Source organism: Amblyomma americanum, chromosome 7 (assembly GCF_052857255.1).
Source record: "Amblyomma americanum isolate KBUSLIRL-KWMA chromosome 7, ASM5285725v1, whole genome shotgun sequence".
NCBI classification, from domain to species: Eukaryota; Metazoa; Arthropoda; class Arachnida; order Ixodida; family Ixodidae; genus Amblyomma; species Amblyomma americanum.
In genome coordinates this window covers 95,311,533-95,335,662 of record NC_135503.1, presented here as the reverse complement: position 1 = coordinate 95,335,662, position 24,130 = coordinate 95,311,533, and the positions used below count along the sequence as shown (strand labels likewise).

Genomic DNA, 24,130 nt, shown 5'->3' with positions numbered 1-24,130 from the left:
GCCACTTCGTGTGCATTTGCGGCATCTGACCAGGCATCGTCATCACCCCCTGACTAACATTAGTGCGGTGCGTCCAGATGCAGCCTTTTCCAGAGCCCTTTGGATGCAGCGCAATGCGCTGCCTTCGAACTACGCGCCACACCAGATTGCGGAGGTGCCACTTTGGGCAGTACCAAAACCATCTATACGGACAACAATCCCAGGGATAACAAAGAAAACGCACATTCCAACAGTCGGACTGAAACAGCTGGCGCTGTCATACATTACATCTATGTATACTAACACCCAGCATGTTTTCGTGGACGGATCCGTTACGACCACTTCTTCAGCTGCAGCGGTGATAGTGCCAGGAAATGCCTCATGTCACCGTTTCAGGCTCATGCACAAAACGTCCTCTACGGCAACCGAATTGGCAGCCATACGAGAAGCCGTCCTTTATATTGGTCACCAGCCAGCGCAGCAATGGACTATATTCTGCGACTCGAGATCGGCATTACAGGTCGTACAAACTTATCTCAAACCAAGAGCATGCGAGCAGCTGGTTCAACAGATTGTGCTTTTGTTAGCCGAGGCTTTCCACCGCGGCCATATCATAAAGTTTCAATGGATACCGAGCCATTGCGGCATAGCGGGAAACGAGCGTGCTGACGCCGAGGCTCGGATGGCACATAGTGATGGTGCTTTCATTGAGATAGCCTTTTCAAGATCAGACATTGGAGCCTTGTTGGCGCATTTAATGCAGGCGGCAATGCAGTCGCACTGGCATGATCCGAGTCATCAACAGGACCGTGTGTGTAAGCTTGACGCTGGCTCACGATTACATTTCCCATCTGTGGTGGTGCGACGTCATGGGACTTTACTCCACCGGCTACGGCTTGGCGTTGCCTACACCAAACACTATCTTCACAAGATCGGCATCGAAAGTAACCCAAATTGCGCACAGTGCAACACACCAGAGACTATTGGACACCTTCTTTGCGCGTGCCCGAAGTATACTTCTGAAAGAACAACATTGGAGGCGACCGTGAAAAACCTGGACTCTCGCCCTCTCTCTGAGGAAACTCTTCTGGGCGCAAGGACGAGACGTTCTGATTGGTGGCGTGTGACAAAAGCCCTGCTCAACTTTTTGTGTGACACAGGCCTGGATACTCGTTTGTGACCGCCTGTGCACAACCTACATGGTTAATGACATGTGTCGGTGTTGTGTTGCAGACACCAGTTTTGAGTTTTATGTGTCCAGTAACCGCGATGCGAGCGCCAGCCAGTGTTGTGTGTGTGTGTGTGTGCGTGTGCATAGACATCACCCGTGAAACTCATTGTATTATGCCATCATCAGCCTTCATTCACACTTTACTTTTCCTCCTCTTCCCTTTCCCCTGTGTGGAGTAGCAGGCCAGGGCCCTGTTACCACCGGCCGACCTCTCCGCCTTTCTTTCATTAAAATTCCCTTTCTCTCTCTCTTTTCAGTTCAGTTTCTCTAAGAGCTTCACTCTACAACTGCGCAGATTATTTTATTATTGAACTGCTTCTAAAGTCTCACTTTTTTTTTGGTGGTCCTCCCCACCTCCCGCCAGTGGGACATTAAGTGTCCCACCGCGCTTTTCCGCCTTGTTTACTGACAAGAGCTTTACAAAAGAACCGCATCTCTACTGATGCATGCAGTAGTACACTGTTGCCATTTCGTCAGCACTGTGGCAGGGCGCCAGGGGCCAACCGCGGGGACACCGATGTGTGGTCTAGTCAGCATCGGAGTTATGCGCATCTTTACTCCATAACCGGAACTGGCTGCATATGAGGTCGACTAACCACGCTATGCGCAAGGCTCCTCGAATGATTCCCGGCAGTTCTGGGTGGGAGCACATCCTCCTTACGGCATGCAGGCCTCCCGCGGCGCACGACCTTGACTTTCTTTAGGCCGTATGATCGTGCCATATGCAAAGCTTGTCAATGCTTCTGAGGGCTTACTGTCGGCAAGCTGCGGGCGGATCGTTGTGTGCCTCCATCCGGCGTGACGAGTTACCCAAGGTGGTCCGCCACCTCGGCGTACCAGTTTTCTTACCGTTGCCGCACCTTTGCCTCGGCGGCCACCTCTCCACGTCCCAGTCCCAGAGGCCCGAGGTGTTGACTGTCGTTACCCTTAGGGTCCACTCCCGCGGTAGGGCCGTCGCAACAGTTCCAACCGCACACGCCACCGCGGTGGCTCAGTGGTTATGAAGCTCGGCTGCTGACCCTAAAGACGTTGGTTTGATCCTGGCTGCGGCGGTCGAATTTCGATGGAGGCGAAATTATAGAGGCCCATGTACTGTGCGATGTGAGTGCTTAAGAACCTCAGGTGGTCGAAATTTCCGGAGCCCTTCACTATGGTGTCCCTCATAGCCTGAGTCGCCTTGGGACGTTAAACCCTCACAAACCACAAACCAACCACACAGATAATGAACGCAGCAAGACATCCGTTTTGAATAATACAGCCTTCAGGGGGTTTAAAATTCGAGGGGGGGGGGGGCGTAGTACGTTGACGCAAAAGAAGGGGGTGGGGGAATGGGTAGACCAGCGATAAAACGATGAAGTGGCGAATACACCTCTCCTACGCGGATCACCAGCTTTAGCACAGTTCGCATCGTGCTTTCACAGTCGTTGCATTTGCTTTCAATGCTGCTGCTATGCATGAGTTTGTGAGTATACGTGAGTATTTTGACGTGCAGCGTGTTCGCGGGCAGCGTCCCAAAAGTGTTCGTCCTTTGTGCGACCTGACGCACGTTTGTGGCTGGATTCTTCCGACGCACACGTGCAGCGTTCAGAGCACATGGCACAGCCTTGGCTGCATCTATGAACCTCGCGTAACCCGACTGATGCGCCAAGTCGCCGCCGGCGGGTTTATCATAGCTACTGCGGCTGCTACTGCGTATGCGCGCAGCATAGCGTGCTATGCAGTGATTTCTGGAGGTTATCATGAGCGGCGTTTCAAGCCGTGTGGCGGCGTCTTGCTGCGACCGAGCGCTCCATCTGTTTACTACGAAGTTAACGCGAGGCGCGAAGTAGCGGGTATCTGCACGGGGCGATCACATGATGCCGGACGCTGGATGGTTACACCGTCGATTGTAGCCAGAACTATGCGGAAGCTTGTAACCTTGGCTTTAACAGCTAACACTGAAAAAGACACACCACGCTTTCTCTACGTGGTTTAGGGGCCTTTGCGATTTCCCCTCACTTGCGAAGCGCCTTGCAAATGCGATGTCAGTACGAACAGCTGAAGAAATGAAACTTCGCTAATCAGACACGCGTCATTTAGTGCTGTTCTTGAGCTGCATACAGCGTGCATGAATTCTAAGCTACGGACGATGGCAAGCGTGGATGATAGCTGTTGTGGCAAACCAAAACTAAGGCACCAGACCCTGCTTTCACCGCGCAAGAAAGGCAAGTTTACAGCCACTTAAAAAGTACACCTTACCACGAGGTTTAGGGGGACATTCCATATCTATATGCAATATTTTCTCACATTCATATGTATGTCTGGCTATAGAACGTTAAAATGAGACGCAAAAAATGTATCCGGTCTCCTGTCAACTATTTCTCCGCAGCACCTTTTCAGTGGGGGATCGATATCTTGGGTTTAAGAATTGTTCGTACTTACCAGACCATTCCAGTGGCTCCAGCCCGGAGGCACGTGCTGAACCCCACCCGCCTTCTTGTGGCCGTACTGCGAAAAAGGGCGGAGGAATTGGTCATGTCGGCCTTTTCGGTTTAGTCAAAATGGAGTTCATAAACACCAAGGCGGAAGCATGATTTGTGTAGAAACAAAATTCGGGGTAACTGTTTCAGCACTCATGTCATACCTCTTCGAATAACTGCGATCACTTATTTCAATTAAACAATTATTGGTCATAAAGCTTTACATCTTTATTTGTGTCTGCGCACGTAGCTTCTATCCGCGCACACAAGCGGCCCCGCGCTCGCACGCACGCGCACTCACCCACACAAGGTCACTTCCCCCACACCCAACCTGACTACGTCATTTCCCAACGGCCGCCGCGGTGGCTCAGTGGTTATGGTGTTTGGCTTCTGACCCGAAAGAAGTGGGTTCGATACCGGCCGCAGCGGTCGCATTTCGATGGAGGCGAAGTGCTAGAGGCCCGTGTACTGTGAGATGTCAGTGCACGTTAATCAACCACAGGTGGTCGAAATTTCCGGAGCCCTTCACTACGGCGTCCCGCATTGTCTGAGTGGCCTTGGGACGTTAAGCCTCCATAAAAACAAAAACAAACATCCTCTCCCTTCCCACCCACGCACAGTGACACTTTTTGCGGTCAAAGTTATATGTGGTACACAGTGTGTTGTATTAACATTCATCTCGCGAAGTATTTCTAAAGGTCTGCCATTCCGTCCGTGTTCGCGTGCCATTTCGCTTTACAGAGAGTGTGAAGGAAGGGGAAGCCGATAACTTTACCTGAGAAGAACCATGCTGAGTCGCCAAGAGTTGAGTTTCGCTGGATAACTTTGGGCGGCAAATATTATCAGAAAAAAGTGGTAGGATTTTAAGGTAGTTAAACGGAGCAGACCAGCGAAAGCATGTGTTTTCCGTGTTTGGCTCATAGTTTTTCTTTGCTGGGTCGCCGGCACGTCTGGCGACGATATCGGACTCGAGGTAAGCTCTGATCAAATGTTAAGCTTATTTCATCTGTTCACGTAGCAGATCGAAGTTAATGAAGACGACGACGTGCAATGCACAGAGCGAGTGTGTGTTGCACTTAAACACGAGGCATGATCGGCTGCGCCGATAGCATAGTGCTCTCACGTACTGGCCAGTGAAGCTGATCTCTTCGCGCCGCGGGTTCGAAGCCCCAGTCGCATCAGTATTTATTTTATTTATTTGGGTCAGGCTTCAAACATAACACGGTCTTTGCAGCTTTGGTCGCGAATTAGAGCTTTCGCTAAGAAAATTGTTAAAAACTCAACATTACCTTTTGAGGACATCACCCATTCTCCTAATAAGGAATGGGATCTATGAATGGCACATCTGTACTGGATCCTCATGGAGGGTCCGCAAGGAAGAGCCACGTACCTGGTTGAGGTATTTTCCGGCGTAGAAGGTCTCGTAGCCAGCCCCACGAAGGGCCACGGCGAAGGCACAGTGCTCTGGACCACGTTGCCAGCCTAGCGAGCTGCAGCCGCCAGCCACGGAATTGTTGTGTACGCCGGCGTTGTGCGCGTACCGACCTGTCAGGATGCTCGAGCGGCTTGGGCAGCAGAGTGGTGTTGTCACGTACTGCGGCCATGAGGGAGCGGAAGTCGGGAATGACGGGAAATCGGGAATTGTTCCGTTTCCTGCTCCCAAAACGACTTATAGGCACTTTTATAAGCGGTGGTTCTCGATCGAGCACAGCGTAGTTGCTTCCTTTCGTCGTAGCTGCCGTTTTGCTCTCGTCACATGCAGGAAGATATTGTTCGGCGTAGGAAAAAAAAACGAAATTCCCAGTGACACCTAATTACATTGCGTGTTGGCAATGCGGTATAGGTAGTATTAAAAGCTGCTGATGCCTTTACATCGAGTTTTGTGTCATTATTTCACAGTTGTGTTTGTGGACCCCTCGCAACGAAGACACACGCAAGAAGGAGCACAGCACGCAGCCCGTGTGCCCTCTTGTGTGTGTCTTCGTTGCTCTTAAAATCCCGATATGCCTGTTTGCACACGATCAGACAACTAACTCTTCGGGTGCTCTAGCTGCTGATTAAATGTTTCCCTAAAGCTTTCTAGAGGCGGCGATACGGACGCAACGAAGATACATCGAAAGATGAAGTTGCCACTCCCGGTGTGATGACGTCACTTCCGTCCTGGTGGCGTCCCTTCTGGTATTATGATGTTATCGCATTAATATGAGGTGAGGATATCGCCTCAAACATTTACGACAAACTCCGCCTTCTCGAGGTGTGCAGCATTACGTGGCCGTCGCTGCAGCTCAGCAGAAAGTCTTCGATGGATTGCTTGATTCCGCGGGCATTCGCGAAAACTACAGCGTGCATCTTCTATCCGCTTGGCTGACTCCTTGCACAACAGCGCCAATCATCGCGGGACGCACGCCACCTCCTGGGTGTCTGCCATAACACCCCAGCATCGCCAGGGGTGCATTTCATGCGGGCGATTGGGGCACACATATAAGGACTGTCCTCATGCTGCCTGACCGCGCATTCGATTTCAGACCCCTCCTGTTTCTTTCCTGCCAGTGAGTGTCGACGGCATCGGCGAATCGACTGCGCTTGTCGACACCGGAGCTGAGCGTTCGGCGTTGCTCCAACGCCATGCCCTCTAAGCCCGTGGACCTTGTTACCGCTCTAACGATTGGGTGAGAGCGCCGTAGCCGTTGTGTTGGAGCAGTGCATCTGCGCATTTTAGCATAGGCTGGAAGGAAGTTTCCAACGGCCGTTGTGATGTTTGCGGACTTGCCTGCTGACCTCACGGATTACCTCCTGCCGGGCGACGTGACACTTGTGGGGATGGGCATTTAGAGAGATCGGACTGCGCGCCCGCTGCTGCCGTTTGCTCGTTAGAGACCTCCTGTGGGGTGTCCGCAAGCGGAATGCACGGCCGCGCTGTTTGTCCTCGTTTCCAAGGGAAGCTCTGTTGAAGAACCGCTTTAAATCACCCTCCCTTCCGTTCGTCCCCATTGGGTCACTCTCAGTGTGACAGCTGGGGGGCGTTGTTTCGGCGAGAGGCCCGAGCGGGAAATGAACGGGGAGATCGCCACCGACTCGGGCAGCAGAAAGATGCGTAGATTTCGCCTCCCGGGGGCCCCGGCCTTTGCCGGGGGACCAAACGCGCGGGTGGTGTAACCTTGCGCACCTAGTATGTTCGCTTGAGTCCAGGCCCGAGCCTCCGGAGTCCCGTCGCCCGCCTGTGCGGCGCCCACGCGCTCCGGATTCGGGAGGGCCTGATTTGGCTGGTTCTCCGTCATCGCCGGCCATTGCTGGTGACGACGCGCGTTGAGCCATCGACTTGCGACCTGCGTCGTCAAGATGCGCTCCGCGCATTCCCCATCCTCCCTCGTGTTGTGTCGCGTGCGACTTAACCCTCGGGTTGTCCGTGCGGCATGCTATCGCCCTTGTCTGTGCCGTCACGCGCGTATGTAGTCTTTGCATTGCACGCGCGGCTCCGCGGGCCCGCTTTCGGTTGTTGTGGCTAGGCTATGGGTTATACTGAGGTCTGGGGATCAGTGTAGTGTTATGTATTGCAGCTTTCTGTGTAATAAACACTTGTGCTCTCAAATAACTGCGCCTTCCTTCCTTCGGAGCGAGAGCGCAGGCGCGCGGCGAACGTTGGCTATGCCCTCAGCTTGCTCTGGCCCGAGCCCGCGATATGTGGGCGAAGTGCCACTTAACACTTCGGCACGGGTTCCTAACCAACCCCACACACTCACTGTCCAAAACAGAGAAGTGCAGTTCCAATCATGCCCTTCTGCCTCTTGCCTTCCCTCGCCCGACTATCCCAAAGATACGCCTGGCGGCCACGAAACGCTGCCTGCCCCCAGTGAAAGTTTCCATATGACGAGTTCCATAATTCAATACGTTTCTACAAGATAATTTTATTGAGTAAATACGGAGTATCTGGAGACGGCATGGACTAAACAGAAGCACGTATAGACACGCACTTCATATGAAGTCAAGTACGGTGTGGCAATCATATGGAAGTTATGTGGAATTCTTGCAAACTCCTTACAGACAAGATATAGATTTCCATATATGTTTCGGGATCTTATGGGCTCCATATTGCCATAAGTCCATAGGAGCGGCTCATGTGGAAAGTTTCAGTACGATCTTTTTGATGACCGTGTGAAATTTTTCTAGTGCCCAGCTTCCCGAAATCGACTTCCTTTTATGCCCCACACCGACTGTCAATCACCCTTCGACAACTCCACCGCTGCGACGCTACGTCGAGTGCGAGTGGACTGTAATCACTGACTAGGTACACAACAATGGTTGCTGGCTTCATAAGGCCATCGTCTAGCCATGGGTACACCCGTCGATGTTCTGGTTCACAAAAGAACTGCACTGCACTTCGAGGTTTTCCGTTAACTACACGGCGCTCAATAGGCACACAATTTAGGGCTCTTATTGCTTCCCCGTCTCGAGGACGCAACTAACACCAATCCAACAAGACAAATTATTTTCGTCTCTCGACCGGCGCTCATGATACCGGCAGATCAACACCGACGAGTAGGATAAACATAAGACGGCTTTTTGGGCTCCTTCAGAGCTGTACTAGCTTACGCAAGCATTTAAGTCTGCGAATTGCTCCCAGAACATTTCAGCGCTCTGTGAATATTGTGCTCGGCTCTCTCAAATAGCAGTTCTGCTTTGGATCTTTGGATAGCATCTTAGTCGTGAAGGAAACGAAGGTGACAATCGCTGGAATTTAGATCGCATCTTTGTTAGATAATGCAGAGCTGAACTCCGGTTAAGCCGCGAGAAATGCCAGTTTCATTTGTCCGAGACCTCCTATCTAGGACACAATTTCTGAAAATCGCATTCATTCGCTTCCTGAATGCTTAGCAACGTCAAAAACTATGCATTATGAGCCTGCACAAAGCAACTTCACACATTTCTTTCATGGTTTCCCAACTTAACACGATTATTGCTACCTTTGCCTCCGTAGCAGCCCCCCTCAAATATTTCCAGAAGGTGCCAGTTTTATATGAGGTGAACGTCAGGGAAAACCTTTTAAGCACTCAAAGATTAGCTGCAAACTAAACATTCCGACAAAATGGCCTGTTTGGCTGTTTTTGATAACTTGTAACGGAGCCGGAGTTTCGGAGCCGAATGAGCGCCGAAACGTTGTAATTCAAATTAAAATGTCACAGTCTATTTGAATGATTAGTTGACTCGGGGCCCGGCACGCAATCACTGCTACGAAGACTGGCCCACGGAAGTGCACCCTGACGCCAGCGAGGATGGCCTGAGGATGGTTTTTCTACAGCGCAAACCGCAAGGTGCTGAGGACACCGTTGCATGCGCCAGCGATAAACTGGTCGGATGGAAGCCATTACCACTCCATCGAGTTGGAACGTTTAATGGTGGTGTGAATTGTCGACAACTTTCGGCACTACCTCGTCGGTCAGCAATCTGCTCTTCGAACGGAGATTTGCCCCATTGAATCCTTACGAAGCTGCACTTGAAGCATAATTTCTCTCATTGTATAATTAAGCTCCAAGAATATACATATGATCCGCAGAACCACGCTGGAGCTCTTAATCGCACTGCTGACGCCTTATTGTGGGACCCCAGTGGAGAGGGCTCTCCTCGAAGCAGACAAGGTTGGCCCTTATTTCGTTAGCACTATGGCTCAAAGCGAGGGCAGAGAATTGGCAGAGATCATTTCTTGCCTTGAGGGTGTATGGGGCAGCTCTCAGGTTACCTTCCCGGATGCTGCATAATAACGCAGCTACTGGCTCAGAAACCGTAACGATGAGTTGCATACGCTCGTGATTGCTGCTTCTCTATGCAGTCAGGAACTGCACGCTATTCAGGAATCACATACAGGAGAGCACATCGGTGAGCTAGCCACGTTACAAAAGGCAGAAGAGCGCTTCTGCTGGCCAAAGATGAGCAGCAGCGGCCAATCGTACGTCACTAATTGCGAAGTCTTCCAGCAGCACAAGACCCTTCCGGAATGCCAGCCTGTACTTCTATACGACCATTGCACTTCCCGGAACTACATTCGAAACCAGTTGAAGCGACCACGTTGGCTCACTGCTCATAATGGCAACAGGCAGTCGGTACCTATTACTGTTGATTATTTGTCAAAATCCATAGAGGCTGCTGCAATGCCCTCTCAGGATGCCATGTAAGGTGCCGACTTTTTTCCGGATCGCCTCGAATGGAGGCAGGGGCTCCCACGAGAACTGATAACGGATCGTTCAACCACCTTCCTGAGTAGCAAACTCCACACCTATCTGAGCTGGGCAGGAGTTGAGCACCACTTTCCATTGTCTTATCTATTGCAAGGGAATGACCTAACGAAAAGGTTGAATCAGACTATCTAGTCTTGATTCGATCCACACTGTACAAGTAAACATGATGAGGGCGGACCAGACCAGGATCTCCGGGCAGCACTCTGCGCACTCACGAATTCTCTGCAAAGTTCTTATGGGGCGATACTCTGTGAAGTTGAGTGTGGTAAGGGGCCTAAACTTGCGGCAGCGCGCAACTTGAAAACTCCTATAAACGTCGGAACGCCTTTGACACTAACTGCAGCTTACCAGAACGCCGGGTTAGGAGCTCAAAGAGAGCATCTTATGCGAAACAGGTACCGAAGCACAATTTTGACCACCGACGTCGGCCTGCGCTACAAAGTTAGAGCTATGTCTTGGTGCGAACGGTTATCTAGTCGGCGGGTCGGAAAGTGACCACAAAATTGAACGGTCCCTAAACCTTCACCGGGCGCTTGTGCAAAAACACTTGGCATGTGTGCACTGCGTCAGTTGAGGCAGGCTCGGACAGAAGAAGTAAAAACAGCTTTGTTGTGCATGTGTCACACTTACAGAAAAGGGCCTGTCCGACAGACTGACGATGTCGTGGTGCCTGCTCTGTTCAGGTCTCCAGCACTGACCGTTTGTGGAACAGTAGCTAAAAAGTGGACGCAGCATCGAGGGGAAGACGACGAAGCGAATGATATTAAACGGAGTGAGCGTTCAACGGCAGAACTACGTGTACTGCTTCTATCTTTTAAAATAGACTTGAAGCTTCATCTTCTGGCCAGAACATTCGGCCGCCGTTTCAAAATATGTTACGCCTTGTAACTCCTCTCAACGACGAAAACGGTGGACGTTCCTTTTGCGGGCCTCGAACAACCCCTGTCTTGTCTTTTCTTTTCGAAGCCTTTAGAATCTATCTCTGTGTACCCCATACCTTCGGCTCGAGCGGGAAACAACTGGACTGCTACTATACCGTCGATCACCTAACCAAGTATGCTCAAACAGTTGCTCTTCCCTCTGGTTTCACTTCAAAAACCTCCCATTTATTCCACGCCCTACCTCTGCGCCACAGAGGCCGTCGGGTCCTTCGTCGTGTCCGTAGTAAATTTTTCCTCTTCAACATCCCGGCCGAAGTTCATGCCTCGCGCATGCTTCACTAATCTAATTTCGCCTATTACCCCCAAAGCGATGACCTTACAGAACGATTTCATCGCACGTTTGCCTATACGCTGTCCACACACATTTTCTCCAACGGCACCAGCTGGGACTCCGTGGCCCATTTGTTATATTTGCTTACAATGCTGCATTCCAAAAAGGAACCAGCTATCCTCTGTTTTTTTCTTGCTCATTACCGCCCTCCTAATTTCATGCTGGAGGCAATTGTCGTTTCTGTTCTCCCGATCTCTACAGCCCCTCCCACGAGCAATATGCCTCCTGTATTGCTCACTGCACTTACGCGTCTTGATACCGAAGTCGGGCACGCCTCTCGGAAACGAAATTAACTTGACCCGCCGTGCAGCGTCTTTCCCTCCTAGCGATGAAGGTCTTCTACGGACACTCGAAAAATCCTTAGCCGCTTTATCGCACTTATAGAGCTTGCTGCTAAAAATGGCCCGGCTGAACTATCGTGTCGCCTCTGCCTCAACTTTTCATGAGCGTCGCTGTCGCTGCACTGAGATAGTGCACACGACACTCTTAAGACCCTTTACCCGCCGCCCTTTATCACTACGACCTGCGACCGCACTTGTCGCTTTCGTGTGGGAGGGGGTGGGAGAGAACGAGTATAAACACTGTACACGAAGATCGTCTTCAACGCTTAATATGTGCAGTTATCTACCGTCTTCGTCTTGACACAAAGCTGCAATTACTGCTACTAGGAGTTAAGCGAAGCGTCTCCGGTAATTCTTAGTCTCACAATATTGTATGATATAACTGCCTAAGGCGGTTGATAATCATACTTTTTCCTTCGGAAATCGCGTCTAGACATCATTTAAATCGAATAACGAGGACCCCATGGCGATGTCGCCTTGAGGCGTGTATGCAAATCCTTGTAAATGCTTCTGTTTGCACATATGCGTTGAAGCACATCTGGGTTAGCGAGGGCATTAGATACGAATTCGCCATGGACCGCAAGCCTAACAGAAGTGGTCCAGCATGAAAAGCGTGCACCAAATGAGCGGCATTAATCGGGTGCCCCAACCATTCAACCACGGCGGCCATCCCTTCTTTTCACTCACCGCATTGGCGAAAGTTACCCCTTGGTCTCCGAGCAGCTTGCGTGTCCTGACCAGTGGATTCTGGAAGGAGAAGGTTTACTTTCACTCCACTGTATTTCCTTTATCAAAACGGGCACGATAAAACAATAAGTACACGCCATGTATTCAGCGCTTACATATCTCTAGATTTGGGCAAGAATGCTTTGGAACCAGCTGTGATTCCCAGTCTTTAGGCGTTTCAAACCACAGCATATTGAAGCATATGTGTTCTATAGAATCTATCTCTGCACCAATGGGCGGTTTCTCACATGGTAGTAAGAGCCTTCTGGTCTACTTTCCTGACATACGCATTGTATACACCCCCCTGGAATAACGCCCTTCGGGCACTGAAGGTAAATAAATGAAGAAAAGTAAAATGTTTTGAGCACAAGTTTTCTATGCTTTAACTCCTATCGCTTCCAAACTGGCTGTAACGTGAAGGTCACACCCTGTGTTTTTTAAGCAAGTTTGTTACTTTGTTCATATACGCAGCCAAATGAGTCACAATATTTATGCAGTAGCCTCTGACGGCATCACAGCCTTGTGAGAAATCGTAATACGGGGCAAGTTGCTGTTTGGTTTGACAAACATTGAAAAGCACAGTGACAGCCAAAGCGTGTAAAATTTAATATGCAGGCCAAGGGACAGGGGTGAATCCACAGCCTCGATTCGAAAACTACAGTCGCCATTACCTCAGCAAACATCAAGGCATGCTCCCAGAAGAGACTATTCAGCCATTGCGCAGAGGAGGCCATGACATAGTCGTTCTTCATATATATTGCAGTTTTCTGCTTCAGTAACTAATGCAAGAGCTTATGATTCAATTTAAAAAATTTGGCTGCCCTAGACGCGCTGTATTTTCCAAAAAATACGATCGAAATTGAGACCGGGAGATTCCTTCCACCGGCAGCGACCGCCATTATGATAGCTCTCGTGACGTCACTAGCACATGCACAGAGCAACGTCGTCTGCTCTCGATGCTGCAATGTGCGCAGCGAAGTCTAATTCCCCCCTGCACTTTCGCGGGCGATCGAAGTAGCAGTCATCACCCATATATGAATAACTGGTACCGAAAAAGCGATAACAGTAACGCAGTTTTTCTTCGGTATAGGTAGGGTCCGGTCACACTGTAGGTCGATGCGACGGCGATCGACGGTAGGTGGGCTGATCGGAACGCAAATGCTGTCGCTGCCGCACTGGTTTGTCACGCTAGACTGACGACGACGCCAGCACGATCAGCAATCGCGTATCGTAGAGTCGCCTTAGAAGGAACCAGAAAAGAGTGGTAGGGGACTAGCTGGTATGACATTCTATAAACCTAAGAATTTTAAAACTTATTGGACCTCATGCTAGCCACGGCGACATACGCGATGTGCGTGCGAAGATGTGCCTTTCAATCAGTGCCTACGCATAGAACCGATCGGCGAGGCAAGCGACACGGGCAGAAAACGCCGCACGACGGTGCCGCTCACCGCCGTCGCCTGGGCTTGTGCGGCCGAGCGGCACGCCTGTTGAGGCGGCGGCCGGAAAAACCAAGGCGGATTTAAAGTGGTGGCGAAGGCAAGGTTTGGCGAAGGCTGGGCCGAAAAGTGGTTTAGCGCGACTGCAGCACAACCAGAGGATGGGGGGCAAAACACTCATATAAAGAAATAATAAAGCTACAAAATTGGAATGTAATCTGCCAATAGAAAAGAAAAAATATATTAGCACCTTGTTTTATGAAAGAGGTAAGTCATTTTATTAAAACCTGGCAAATTTTGTATTTTTGCAACACTCTTGACCTGCCCCCTATTCATGAGTGTGCGGTGCATTACAGCGCGTCTTTGCAGGCCTTGTTTCGATACCCGGCTAACCCGGCCACAGTGGCGGTGGCTTACGAAGCGATTTCTTATCGCCAGCTGTCTGCGATGGCGCGCCTGGTAAAGCGTATAAATTTAGCTCGCCGGTCTCGAAATGCTCCTTTTGCGAAGTTTTCGTCGTCCTTGCACGTCGCTTCTTTGTCACCGTTCGGTAAGATTTGCACCCCGCTGCACCGCTGCGGCAGTTTTCTCGGTTTTGTCGTTTCCTTCGGCGTGCGGCCAGTGCGAAGTCTTTTTCCGTCTTTGCACGCTTCGCGCTCTTCTTTTGAAGCGCTTAGCGCTTCATTTCAAGATGAGCTTGCGGCATGTGAAGAAACGATGCTCCGTGGTACACTGTGACAGCGTGGATAGTACCATTGGTGTCACGCTACACCGATTCCCGCTGGACTTTCACAGGTGAGCTCTTGACAGTGTCGTCTGCTCTAGGTATGCGCGATAGGTTCGATATGGTTTCGCCGGGCTGTTTGCTCGTGTTTCATAGCTGTAACCCGTTCGTGCGTACTTGGCTTCATGCTTTCGGGGATATTTATGTACTACACTGCAGGGCACACACTTTCAGTGCTGAGGTGTGCAAAAGAGGCCCACATTTTTCTAATTTATAGTGAGTTTCATGCAGCTGACTATCACCAACGTGAACTTCACACCGGGCTCTCAGGAGCAACCACGTGCACGCTACTGACCGGGAGGCCCATTTAGAACAAAGTTTGCTACCTGACAGCTCTGAGTACGACATTGTTTAGTTCTGCAAAACCATGAAGCCAATTTGAGGATCCCCTCGCAGCTGGGAGCATCGAAACTCAGCCTCGTGTATGTGCGCGGCTTTGAGGAGGCTTTAACTGGATTCGCTCAGCAGGAGTTATTGCCTGCCTTGGTATTGCTGTCCTACATATACATGACTGTCAGGGTAATTTTAAATGCACTTCACTCTCGTCACTCGTTGAGCTTAGAAAAGCAGCTAGCCGCGTGGCATGAGGATGAGCGTTACCGCACTCTGGGGCGCAGAGAGCTTGGCGCGAGCATTTACTACCATAGTTCAGATGTAATGCAAGTATAATTTACTGCAGTTAGCAGTGACAGGAATAATGACGCATTGGCGTTTCGAGTATGCGCATTCCTTTTGGCACAGTTGTATCTAACGTGCATGTTGCATCACGTCCAGGTTCCGAGCGTGGGCGCAGTCCTGCCGCAACGTCAGCCTGGAGAAGAAGGCACCGTCGCAGGTACGAGAACTCAGGATTTGCTCGAGGCACTTCGAACCATCTGTGTATCTGCCGTCAGGAAGGCTGCGACACGATGCTTTGCCTACTCGAGCAAGGGTGTCCTTTGTGACTGTATTTGTTTGGTTGCTGCAATAAACAATGAATATGAAACTATGAAAACCATACTTGCCGTACACTCTATTGCGAACTGTGCACTTGAGCCAGTGCTTTGTGCATCATACCTTGCATCATACCTTGCTGTACTCAAAAGCTCTCAAAAGTACTAGCACCAGTATTTGCACTACGAATCATGCATGCTTCGCCAGTGTCTGGAAGTGTTGCTGCTTCTATGCTGCCCCTCCTTTACCAGTCACTTTCATTGCGTTCCCAATTGCACATTAACAAGGCCATAACTAGCAGGAACTCGAGCACATTTGACTGGCAAAGGTTGGGGCGCGCTGAAAGGCAGCAACCTTCGAGAGGTACGGGCTCGAAAACGCGGATTCTACAGAAAGACCGCTTTATAATTCGCGCCAAAAGCATACGTATGCGTGACGTCATTTACGTCACGTTTGCGTAGTTTGCCCCCCAAAATCCAGGGGGCGCTGGAGTGCCCACGAGCCGCCATTTTTTGGACCAATGGGCGTCTATGGAGCCTTCGCTACCAGTGTACATCTACCTTGGAAAAACTGCAGTTGTGTACTTTATCCGTGTTGAAAAAAAGCGAAAGAAGCGGATACATACCATATCTTTACGCTTTGTTACTAATCAGTGAGGAACTTTTGTTATATTCTTGGATTTCGGTTGACGGTGGACCGCCGGCCCCTTTCGAGACGAGGCCTAGAGAGTACGGAGGATTCGTGTGTGCAATTTCGGCGATTGCGGAGAGCGAATACGCAAGTTTTAGCGCCTGCAAATAGCTGTCGAGGGTAGTTTTGGCTACAGTGCCATCAAAGCGACAACTCACAGGACGCGAGTACAATAAGGGGCAAGTGCCGATATATGTGACCCGGTCTGCATAGCATGCATGTGCAGAAGGCAGCCGGCAGCAGCCATCGGCGTCGACTGTGGACAACAAATCTGGTTGTTTTCGGTTTGGATTATGGGGGTTTAACGTCCCAAAGCGACTCAGGCTATGAGAGACGCCGTAGTGAAGGGTTCCGGGAATTTCGACCACCTGGGGTTCTTTAACGTGCACTGACATCGCACAGTACACGGGCCTCTAAAATTTCGCCTCCATCGAAATTCGACCGCCACGGCCGGGATCGAACCCGCGTCTTTCGGGCCAGCAGCCGAGCGCCATAACCACTCAGCCACCGCGGCGGCTTCTGGTTGTTTTCATTGATTCAAGTAATGTCCGAACGTATTTTTAGCTAAACAGATCTCAAATTAAATTTTGATTGCATAAGAGAAAGCAGATATAATTAGCGGAAGGCGCCGGTATCCTACGGGAAGCGTTTCCCAAGCAGGCGATATAGCATCATCAGCGGTTATTGCAGTGTTATCATGGTGTGTAAATAAGTAAAAGTGCAATTTGTGAGCAAGATTACGTAATATTTAAGATAAGGATAACCCACCTGGGGTTTAAAGCCACGCAAACGAGTAGTACTGTTTGCGCACAGCCATGTAAACAACCTCAGCGAGGGGCTGCAGTTTTGATAATCGTCGCACTTCTGGGGCACAATGCGCACGCACAGCAAAATGTTGTACTATTATTTCGAAGCACTCATTTAGACGGCGGCGACTTCATCGGTGCGGACCGGGAAAGCATTTGAGTCACGTAGGGTTTTGCAAGCGGCTTAATTGGTTCCTACAAAAAGGTTCTATTAGTCGAAGGAAATGTATGTTCGACTTACAAACGCGCACATGCAGCGCAGAAGTCATCGCACTCGGTACTTTTGTCTGCTCCTTTCGTGCCTCAAGGATACTCTATTGCACCTTTTGATAATTTGAGTTTAATTATCGAGCCGATGAATAGCGGACAAGAGCTTGGTAGCTAGCTACAAAACGCCGCGGCTTTCACGGCGCACATCGGCGAAGGCATGCACGGCACGTGCCGCTTTTCACATACGGGAGCACTTGACTGCTCAAAAGAGACCACACTCATAACATACGAACAGCATGCTTCTAGGCGTAAATAATAAAGCAGGGGTCCATCGATTTCTGTTTCCTCAACAATCTGAAAGTGGGCGCCGCGAGCAAGTCCGCTTTCCCAAGGGTCACTCAGCTCGCGTACTAAGTTGAAGGCTTCCCAAAAGAGAACACGGAAAATGCATTTTATTTCGCTAGGCGAAAAGAACAAACGTTTTCGAGCGACCGCTGTCTGCGGTGTGCATGCAAGCACCTCAACACCTCGCAGCAGACGACGCGTGGCGTGTATGCGCTCGTGACGTCAGCGATCAGAGGTTGCCAGACTAGCAAGCAGTTCGCAAAAGAAACGAAAAAAATTCGTTTAAAAAATTTTTACCTCACAGAATCAACTGAAAATTGGGGAAATCGTAATTTAATCTGTCGGTAATTAAATGCGATAAGCATGGTATACGTGAAAATAGGCTGTCTTAATTGGCCCCTTTAAGGACAACGATACGCAGAAAAAAAATTTCCTGCTAACAACGCTCACAGAGAGCATATGGAGAAGGAATTACAGACTTTAGCTCTGTGGTTTTTTCATTCTTACTCCATGCTGCCTTCGAGCTTTTAAGTTCCTTTTAACGTGCGCCGAAAGCTCAACTTCTGTATTCTTTTACGAGCAGTCCGCATTCGAAGCCTCCGTTCACAAAAACGTCCTAGTAAGTGGATGTACTTAAGAGAAAAATGAAGTGGAATAATTTTAAGAAGGTTGTGCACCGTTGGCTAGTACAGTGTTCATTGTGGCCCATATCTAATTTGTGCATTTCGTCTATCATCTTCTGCTGGTATATCGGTATGTATCTCGGTTCTTACACAAGCAGATTTACGCTGAAATCTAAAGGGAAGAAACAGAAGGTGTCTCCTAGGTGCTACGGCGCCCTCTAAATTAGCGTACGGTCATTCACACATCGGTGTACATATTTAGACCTTATTCTGACCGCTTTACGCTTCTGGACCACTCTACTGCTATTGTTTACTTCTTCAGCCATAATAACATAAATCACGCCTGAATTATGTCACCATTTGCGCAATGGATTCAATATACGGCGTGGCCCATTTTGAACTGTCTGCCATGGCGTGTAAATTTTTCCGTTTTGTGAATACGCACTTCAAACTCTTTTCTAAAGAACAAATTTAGAAAAATATTATGCGATGCTCACCATACTTCCCAATTCCAAATCTAAATCATCCGTCAGGAAGAACACCATATTAGGCTTCCCTGCCTGCGCATGGATGGTGGATGCGGCGATAATGGCAACTAGCGGGATCAGTAGGCAGTGCGCCATCACGAGTGCGCACTGTGACACCGGAGCAAACGATGGCTTGCAGGCGCTGGCTGCTAGTTGAAGGTCTCGGCTCTGAAAGAGGCTGGTGAATCGATGAAAGACAACGTCACCTCCATTGAACCTGGGCTGTATGCGCAAATCTGGTGATGCTATAGAGTGTTTTCTAACAAATTTCTCTTCCTGCAGTGGCGATTAGCGATATCCGCTGGATATCCGCGCCAAGGCGCCAGCAATGAACTGATTTATGCTTTCTACTGGCAGCTCAAGGAAGCAGGCTTCCGATGTGGCATGACGGTTTGTCTATCAGGAAATTAACATACATTGCAAGTACCTGCAAACACACTGCGAAATTTTGTCAACAGGTCCCAGTAACGTGGTAATGTACTGTGGCCTTAATATAATGTACAGGACGGTGAACTGTTAACTTTCGCAGCCACCAGAGAGTACCTGCCATCTTCTCTCTCTGTATTTATCATAATTGCCCCTCTCTTTCGCTCGCTAGAGATGTTTTCTTCCTGTGACCTCTCCATATACGGTTCTTTCCTGGGAATGGTCTTTTCTACTGCATTTAGCTTCGGGCTTTCAAGCGGCTTTTCCACGTCGGGAGCGGGGCTGATTCTAAAGTTGCAAAATCTTCAACGCTTTACATTTTATGAATTTGAAGGGGAAAATATTAGAAAACGAAAGAAGTTGGCAATCGATGCTCTTAGTAGATTATCTTGTACCCGCCATTCTGAGCGCTAAATATCGTGACTCATGCCTTTGGATGCTGCTTCGTGGATTTCCAACCACAAGTATACTACATGTTACCATAACGCCATAAATAAGGCCGCTCTTCTGCTTTCTTAGCTTCATATAAAATGCATTAGTCACGAGATGAACAATTTTAACGGCCAAACACAAGCTCTTCATTTCGTTCTCTTAACACACTGGACAAAGTCCTGAATGAACAAGCCACTGAAAAATGCACAGTGAAAGTCTTAAGCGACAATACTAAACACAGAGTGATATGCTCCCTTGAAATGTAGTGCAGTCTTTGCTTTCAGTCGAAATACTCTCTGTGATTGTACCTTCATAGTACCTACATTTTGTAATCTTGATGGCATCAGAAAGAAAAGATGAGTAAGCGGGAATAAGTTTTTTTATGCTTATAAGACCTCGAATTACGGCAGGCGTGAACACTGCTTTTACTCGATCACGTTTCTTCATTCCGGTCTCCTAAGCGGCGATAGTCAATCGGTGACCAACGGACATGATAGCGACTTTGCGGCTTCGGCACTCATCTCTTTCAGAGAAAGTAACACGGCGGAACTCATGCCGAAGGAGGCTAGTGTCGCGTGACGTTTGTCACATAATATTTGCGCTTTTCTGCAAAAACGGCACTGCTCATGCGCTGCAATCAAATTAAGCACCCACCTTTCTTGGAAAGCCGGCACGGATCAGGCACGCACGGATGGATGTGTGCGAGAGACATGTGCTCGCCTCAGTGCCCGTATCGGTGGCGCCCCAGATGATAAGAACTTGTCGGTAAACACCGTGGCAGAAGCGAATAAGTGGTCTCATAGTCGCTATCTCGGGGGAGGAACCCTTCTCTTATATCGGTTTCGATTTCCGTGCAGGCGGCCAGCTTTTGGGCGCCCCTATCCTACAATACTTGATACGGACCTCTGAGTGCACAATCTGAATGTCTACGCGAGAATAATTTCCATACGACCGCCTGCCCTGTCTACGACGATGCACTGAACGGAGATAGATGCGATCAAAATGCAGACTAGAAATGGAAATCTTGGAACAGTGCAGTACATTGTCGGTAGTTTTCGAATTCAAATTCAATGCAATGAGTGAATAACAATCAGTCGACCGTAAGTTCTAAACATGCTCATTTTGACTGGAATGCTAAGTAGCCGTAAATATACCACGAAGAAAAGTTTAACAACCAGAAGTATAAATACTACAATAGGGGAAATAGTGGAGGCAAGAAATCCTATTACTCGATTTTGCGCGAATACGAGAAACCGCATCCAAAGAATTAAGAATTGGTGAGAATGTCGTGACAGTATAGGCGGCCTGCATGATTTCTTTATGACTTACTACACGCGCATTGTTACGGTTCATGTTCGGGCCTCAGTTGATTGACGTGACTGAGTGAATACATCTACGTCGGACAACATGGAGCGTTGCCAGCGGCATCAGTCCTGAATGTTCTCATCGTATATAATGCTCATCTGCGACATTTAAGTGCGTCTCTGCAGGGAATAAACGCACATCGCTAGCTTCCGTCATCGCTGATTTTGATTCTCAGAGCGCTCCTTTTTCGTTCAAAGACAATTTGACGCAGCACTGCATACTCTCAAAGAGGCCGATGAGTCCGTTATTAGAGACCTCTATGATCGGCGTGTGACTCAGAGGCCGACCTATAAAAATAGTCTTCTCGATCGGCAGGAGAGTAACGATAGAAATATAGGCTACCTGAGGTCCCCAGCCTCCTGGAGTGAATTAAATCTGAATAACTTTACTCAAGAAAAACAATCGTGGCTCTTCATCTGAACTCGCACCCTCAACTTGCCCGGCCTACGCAGCAGCTTGTGGAGTTTCTATCGGCGTTAGTTTGATGCAGGGCTAGTGATTGCAGACGTATTTATTTCAAGTGAATGTCAGGTTCGCTCAGATCATGGTTTGCAGTTTACCAATATCCCTCAATAGTAAAGTGTACAGCTGCTGTATCTTACCGGTACTCACCTACAGGGCAGAAACGTGGAGGCTAATGAAAAGGGTTCAGCTTAAGTTAAGGACAACGCAGTGAGCCTTGTAAAGAAAATGATAGGTAAAACGTTAAGAGACCGGAAGCGGGCAGATTGGGTCAAGGAATAAACGCGGATTAATTATATCCTAGTCGAAATCAAAAGGAAGAAATGGGCTTGGGCAGGGCATGTGATGCCAAGGAAAGATAACCGCTGGTCCTTAAAGGGGCCATGTCATGCATGGTCTTTCTTCATATTGCAGTTTTCTGCTTCAGTAACTGATGCAAGAGCTTATGGTTCAATTTTCGAAATTTGGCTGCCCTGGACGCGCTGTATTTTCCAAAAAATACGATCAAAATTGAGACCAGGAGACTCCCACCGGCAGCGACCGCCATATTGAAAGCTCTCGTGGCGTCAGTAGCACATGCGCGGAGCAACGTCGTCTGCTCTCGTTGCTGCAGTATGCGCAGCGAGGTCTAATTCCCCCCTGTACTTTCGCGGGTGATCGAAGTAGTAGTCATCCCCCTTATATGAATGACTCTGGTACCGCAAAAGCGATAACAACAGTAACGCAGTTTTTCTTCGGTATATGTAGGGTCCGGTCACACTATAGGCCGATGAGACGGCGATCGACGTTCGGTGGGCTGATCGGTACACAAATGCCGTCGCAGACGCAGTGGTCTGTCACACTAGACCGACAACGACGCCAGCAAGATCAACAATTGCGTATCGTAGTAATGTTAAAGAGTCAGCTTAGTGGGAACTAGAATAGAGAGGTAGGGGGCTAGTTGGTATGACATTCCATAAACTTGAGAATTTTAAAACTTATTGGACCTCATGCTATCCACGGCGACATACGCGATGTACGTGCACCAGCGAAGATGTATTTTCATTCGGTGCCTGCGCATAGAACCGATCGGCGAGGCAAGCGACAGGGGCAGAAAACGCTCCACGACGGTGCCGCTCGCCGCCGTCGCCTCTGCTTGTGCAGCACAGGCCGAATGAAATCTTCACGCCCGGTGAGGTGACGGCCAGAAAAACTGCGCTTGTGTACCTTATTCGTATCGAAAAAAGCGAAACGAGCGGCTGCATATCATCACACTTTGGTGCTAATCAGTGAGGAACTTTTGCAATATTCTTGATTTCGGTTGATGGTGGACCGCCGGCCCCTTTCAAGACGAGGCCTAGCGAGTACGCAGGATTCGTGTGTGCGATTTCAGCGATTGTGGAGAGCGAATTCGCAAGTTTAAGCGCCTGCAAATAGCTGTCGAGCGTAGTTTTGGCTACAGTGCCCTGAAAGCGACGACTGCCTACATCGCAGGACGCGAGTACAATAAGGGGGAAGTGCCGATATATTTGACCTGGTCTGCATAGCATGTGCAGAAGGCAGCCGGCAGCAGCCGTCGGCGTCGACTGTGGACAACAAATCTGATTGTTTTCATTAATTAAAGTAATGTCCGAATGTATTTTTAGCTAAACTGATCTCAAAATTAAATTTTGGTGACATAAGAGAAAGCAGATACAATAAGCGGAAAGCGCCGGCATCATACGCGAGCGTTTCCCAAGCAGGTGATATAGCATCATTGCCGCTTATTACAGTGTTATCATGGTGCGTAGTAAAAGTGCAATTTGTGAGCAAGAGTACGTAAAATTTAATATAAGGATAACCCACCTGGCGTTTTATGCCGCGCAAACGAGCTGTACTCTTTGCGCACAGCCATGTAAACAACCTCAGCGCGGGGCTTCAGTTGTCGTAATCGTCGCACTCTTGGGGCCCAATGCGCACGCACAGTAAACGCTAAATGATGTACTATTATTTTCAAGCACTCATTTAGACCGCGGCGACTATTCATCGGTGCTGACAGAAAAAGCATTCGATTCGCGTAGCGTTTTGCAAGCGGATGGTTCCTGCAAAAAGGTTCCATGAGTCGAAGGAAATGTATGTTCGACTTACAAACGCGTACATGCAGCGAGGAAGTCGTCGCACTCGGCACTTTTCTCTGCTACTTTCGTGCCTAAAGGTTACTGTAGTGCACCTTTTTCGATAATTTGAGTTTAATTATCGAGCGATGAATAGCGGACAAGACCTTGGTAGCTAGCTACAAAACGTCGCGGCTATCACGGCGTACATCGGCGAAGGCATGCACGGCACGTGTCGCTCTTCACATACGGGACCACTTGACTGCTCAAAAGAGACCACACTCATAACATACGATCAGCATGCTTCTAAGCGTAATAATAAAGCAGGGGTCCATCGATTTCTCTTTCCTCATCAATCGGAAAGCGGCCGCCACGAGCAAGTCCGCTTTCCCAAGGATCACTCAGCTGGCGTACTTAGTTGAAGGCTTCCCAAAAGAGAACACGAAAAATGCATTTTATTTCGCTAGGCTAAAAGAAAAAAAAATTTTCGAGCGACCGCTGTCTACGGTGTGCATGCAAACACCTCAACAGCTTGCAGCAGACGACGCGTGGCGTGTATGCGCTCGTGACGTCAGCGATCAGAGGTTGCCAGACCAGGAAGCAGTTCGCAAAAGAAACGAAAAAAATTCGTTTTAAAAATATTGTCAGGACTCGGTAGAACCCCGAGGAGAGCTGAAGGTAAAACGGTTTACTGGTTAACCAGAAAAAGTCCCTGCGCACTTCAGCTTCTTCTTCTTGCCTCGCGCTCGTAGACCAAGTCTTCATCTTTGGCGTCTTC

The 24,130-nt window shown here is 49.2% G+C and overlaps 1 protein-coding gene across 1 annotated transcript in view; it reads right to left on the bottom strand.

Annotated features, from left to right (window-relative positions):
- LOC144099423 (N-acetylglucosamine-6-sulfatase-like) overlaps positions 1–18,769 on the bottom strand; it is a 52,341-nt gene extending 33,572 nt beyond the window's left edge. Inside the window, exons 1-4 of the mRNA XM_077632717.1 lie at positions 18,566–18,769; positions 12,200–12,259; positions 5,060–5,263; positions 3,632–3,697 (exon numbers count right to left, since the gene is read on the bottom strand). Coding sequence (XP_077488843.1) covers positions 3,632–3,697; positions 5,060–5,263; positions 12,200–12,259; positions 18,566–18,691 — 456 coding nt within the window. The 5' untranslated portion in view covers positions 18,692–18,769. The remainder of the gene's footprint in view (positions 1–3,631; positions 3,698–5,059; positions 5,264–12,199; positions 12,260–18,565) is intronic.
- Positions 18,770–24,130: the final 5,361 nt, after the last annotated feature.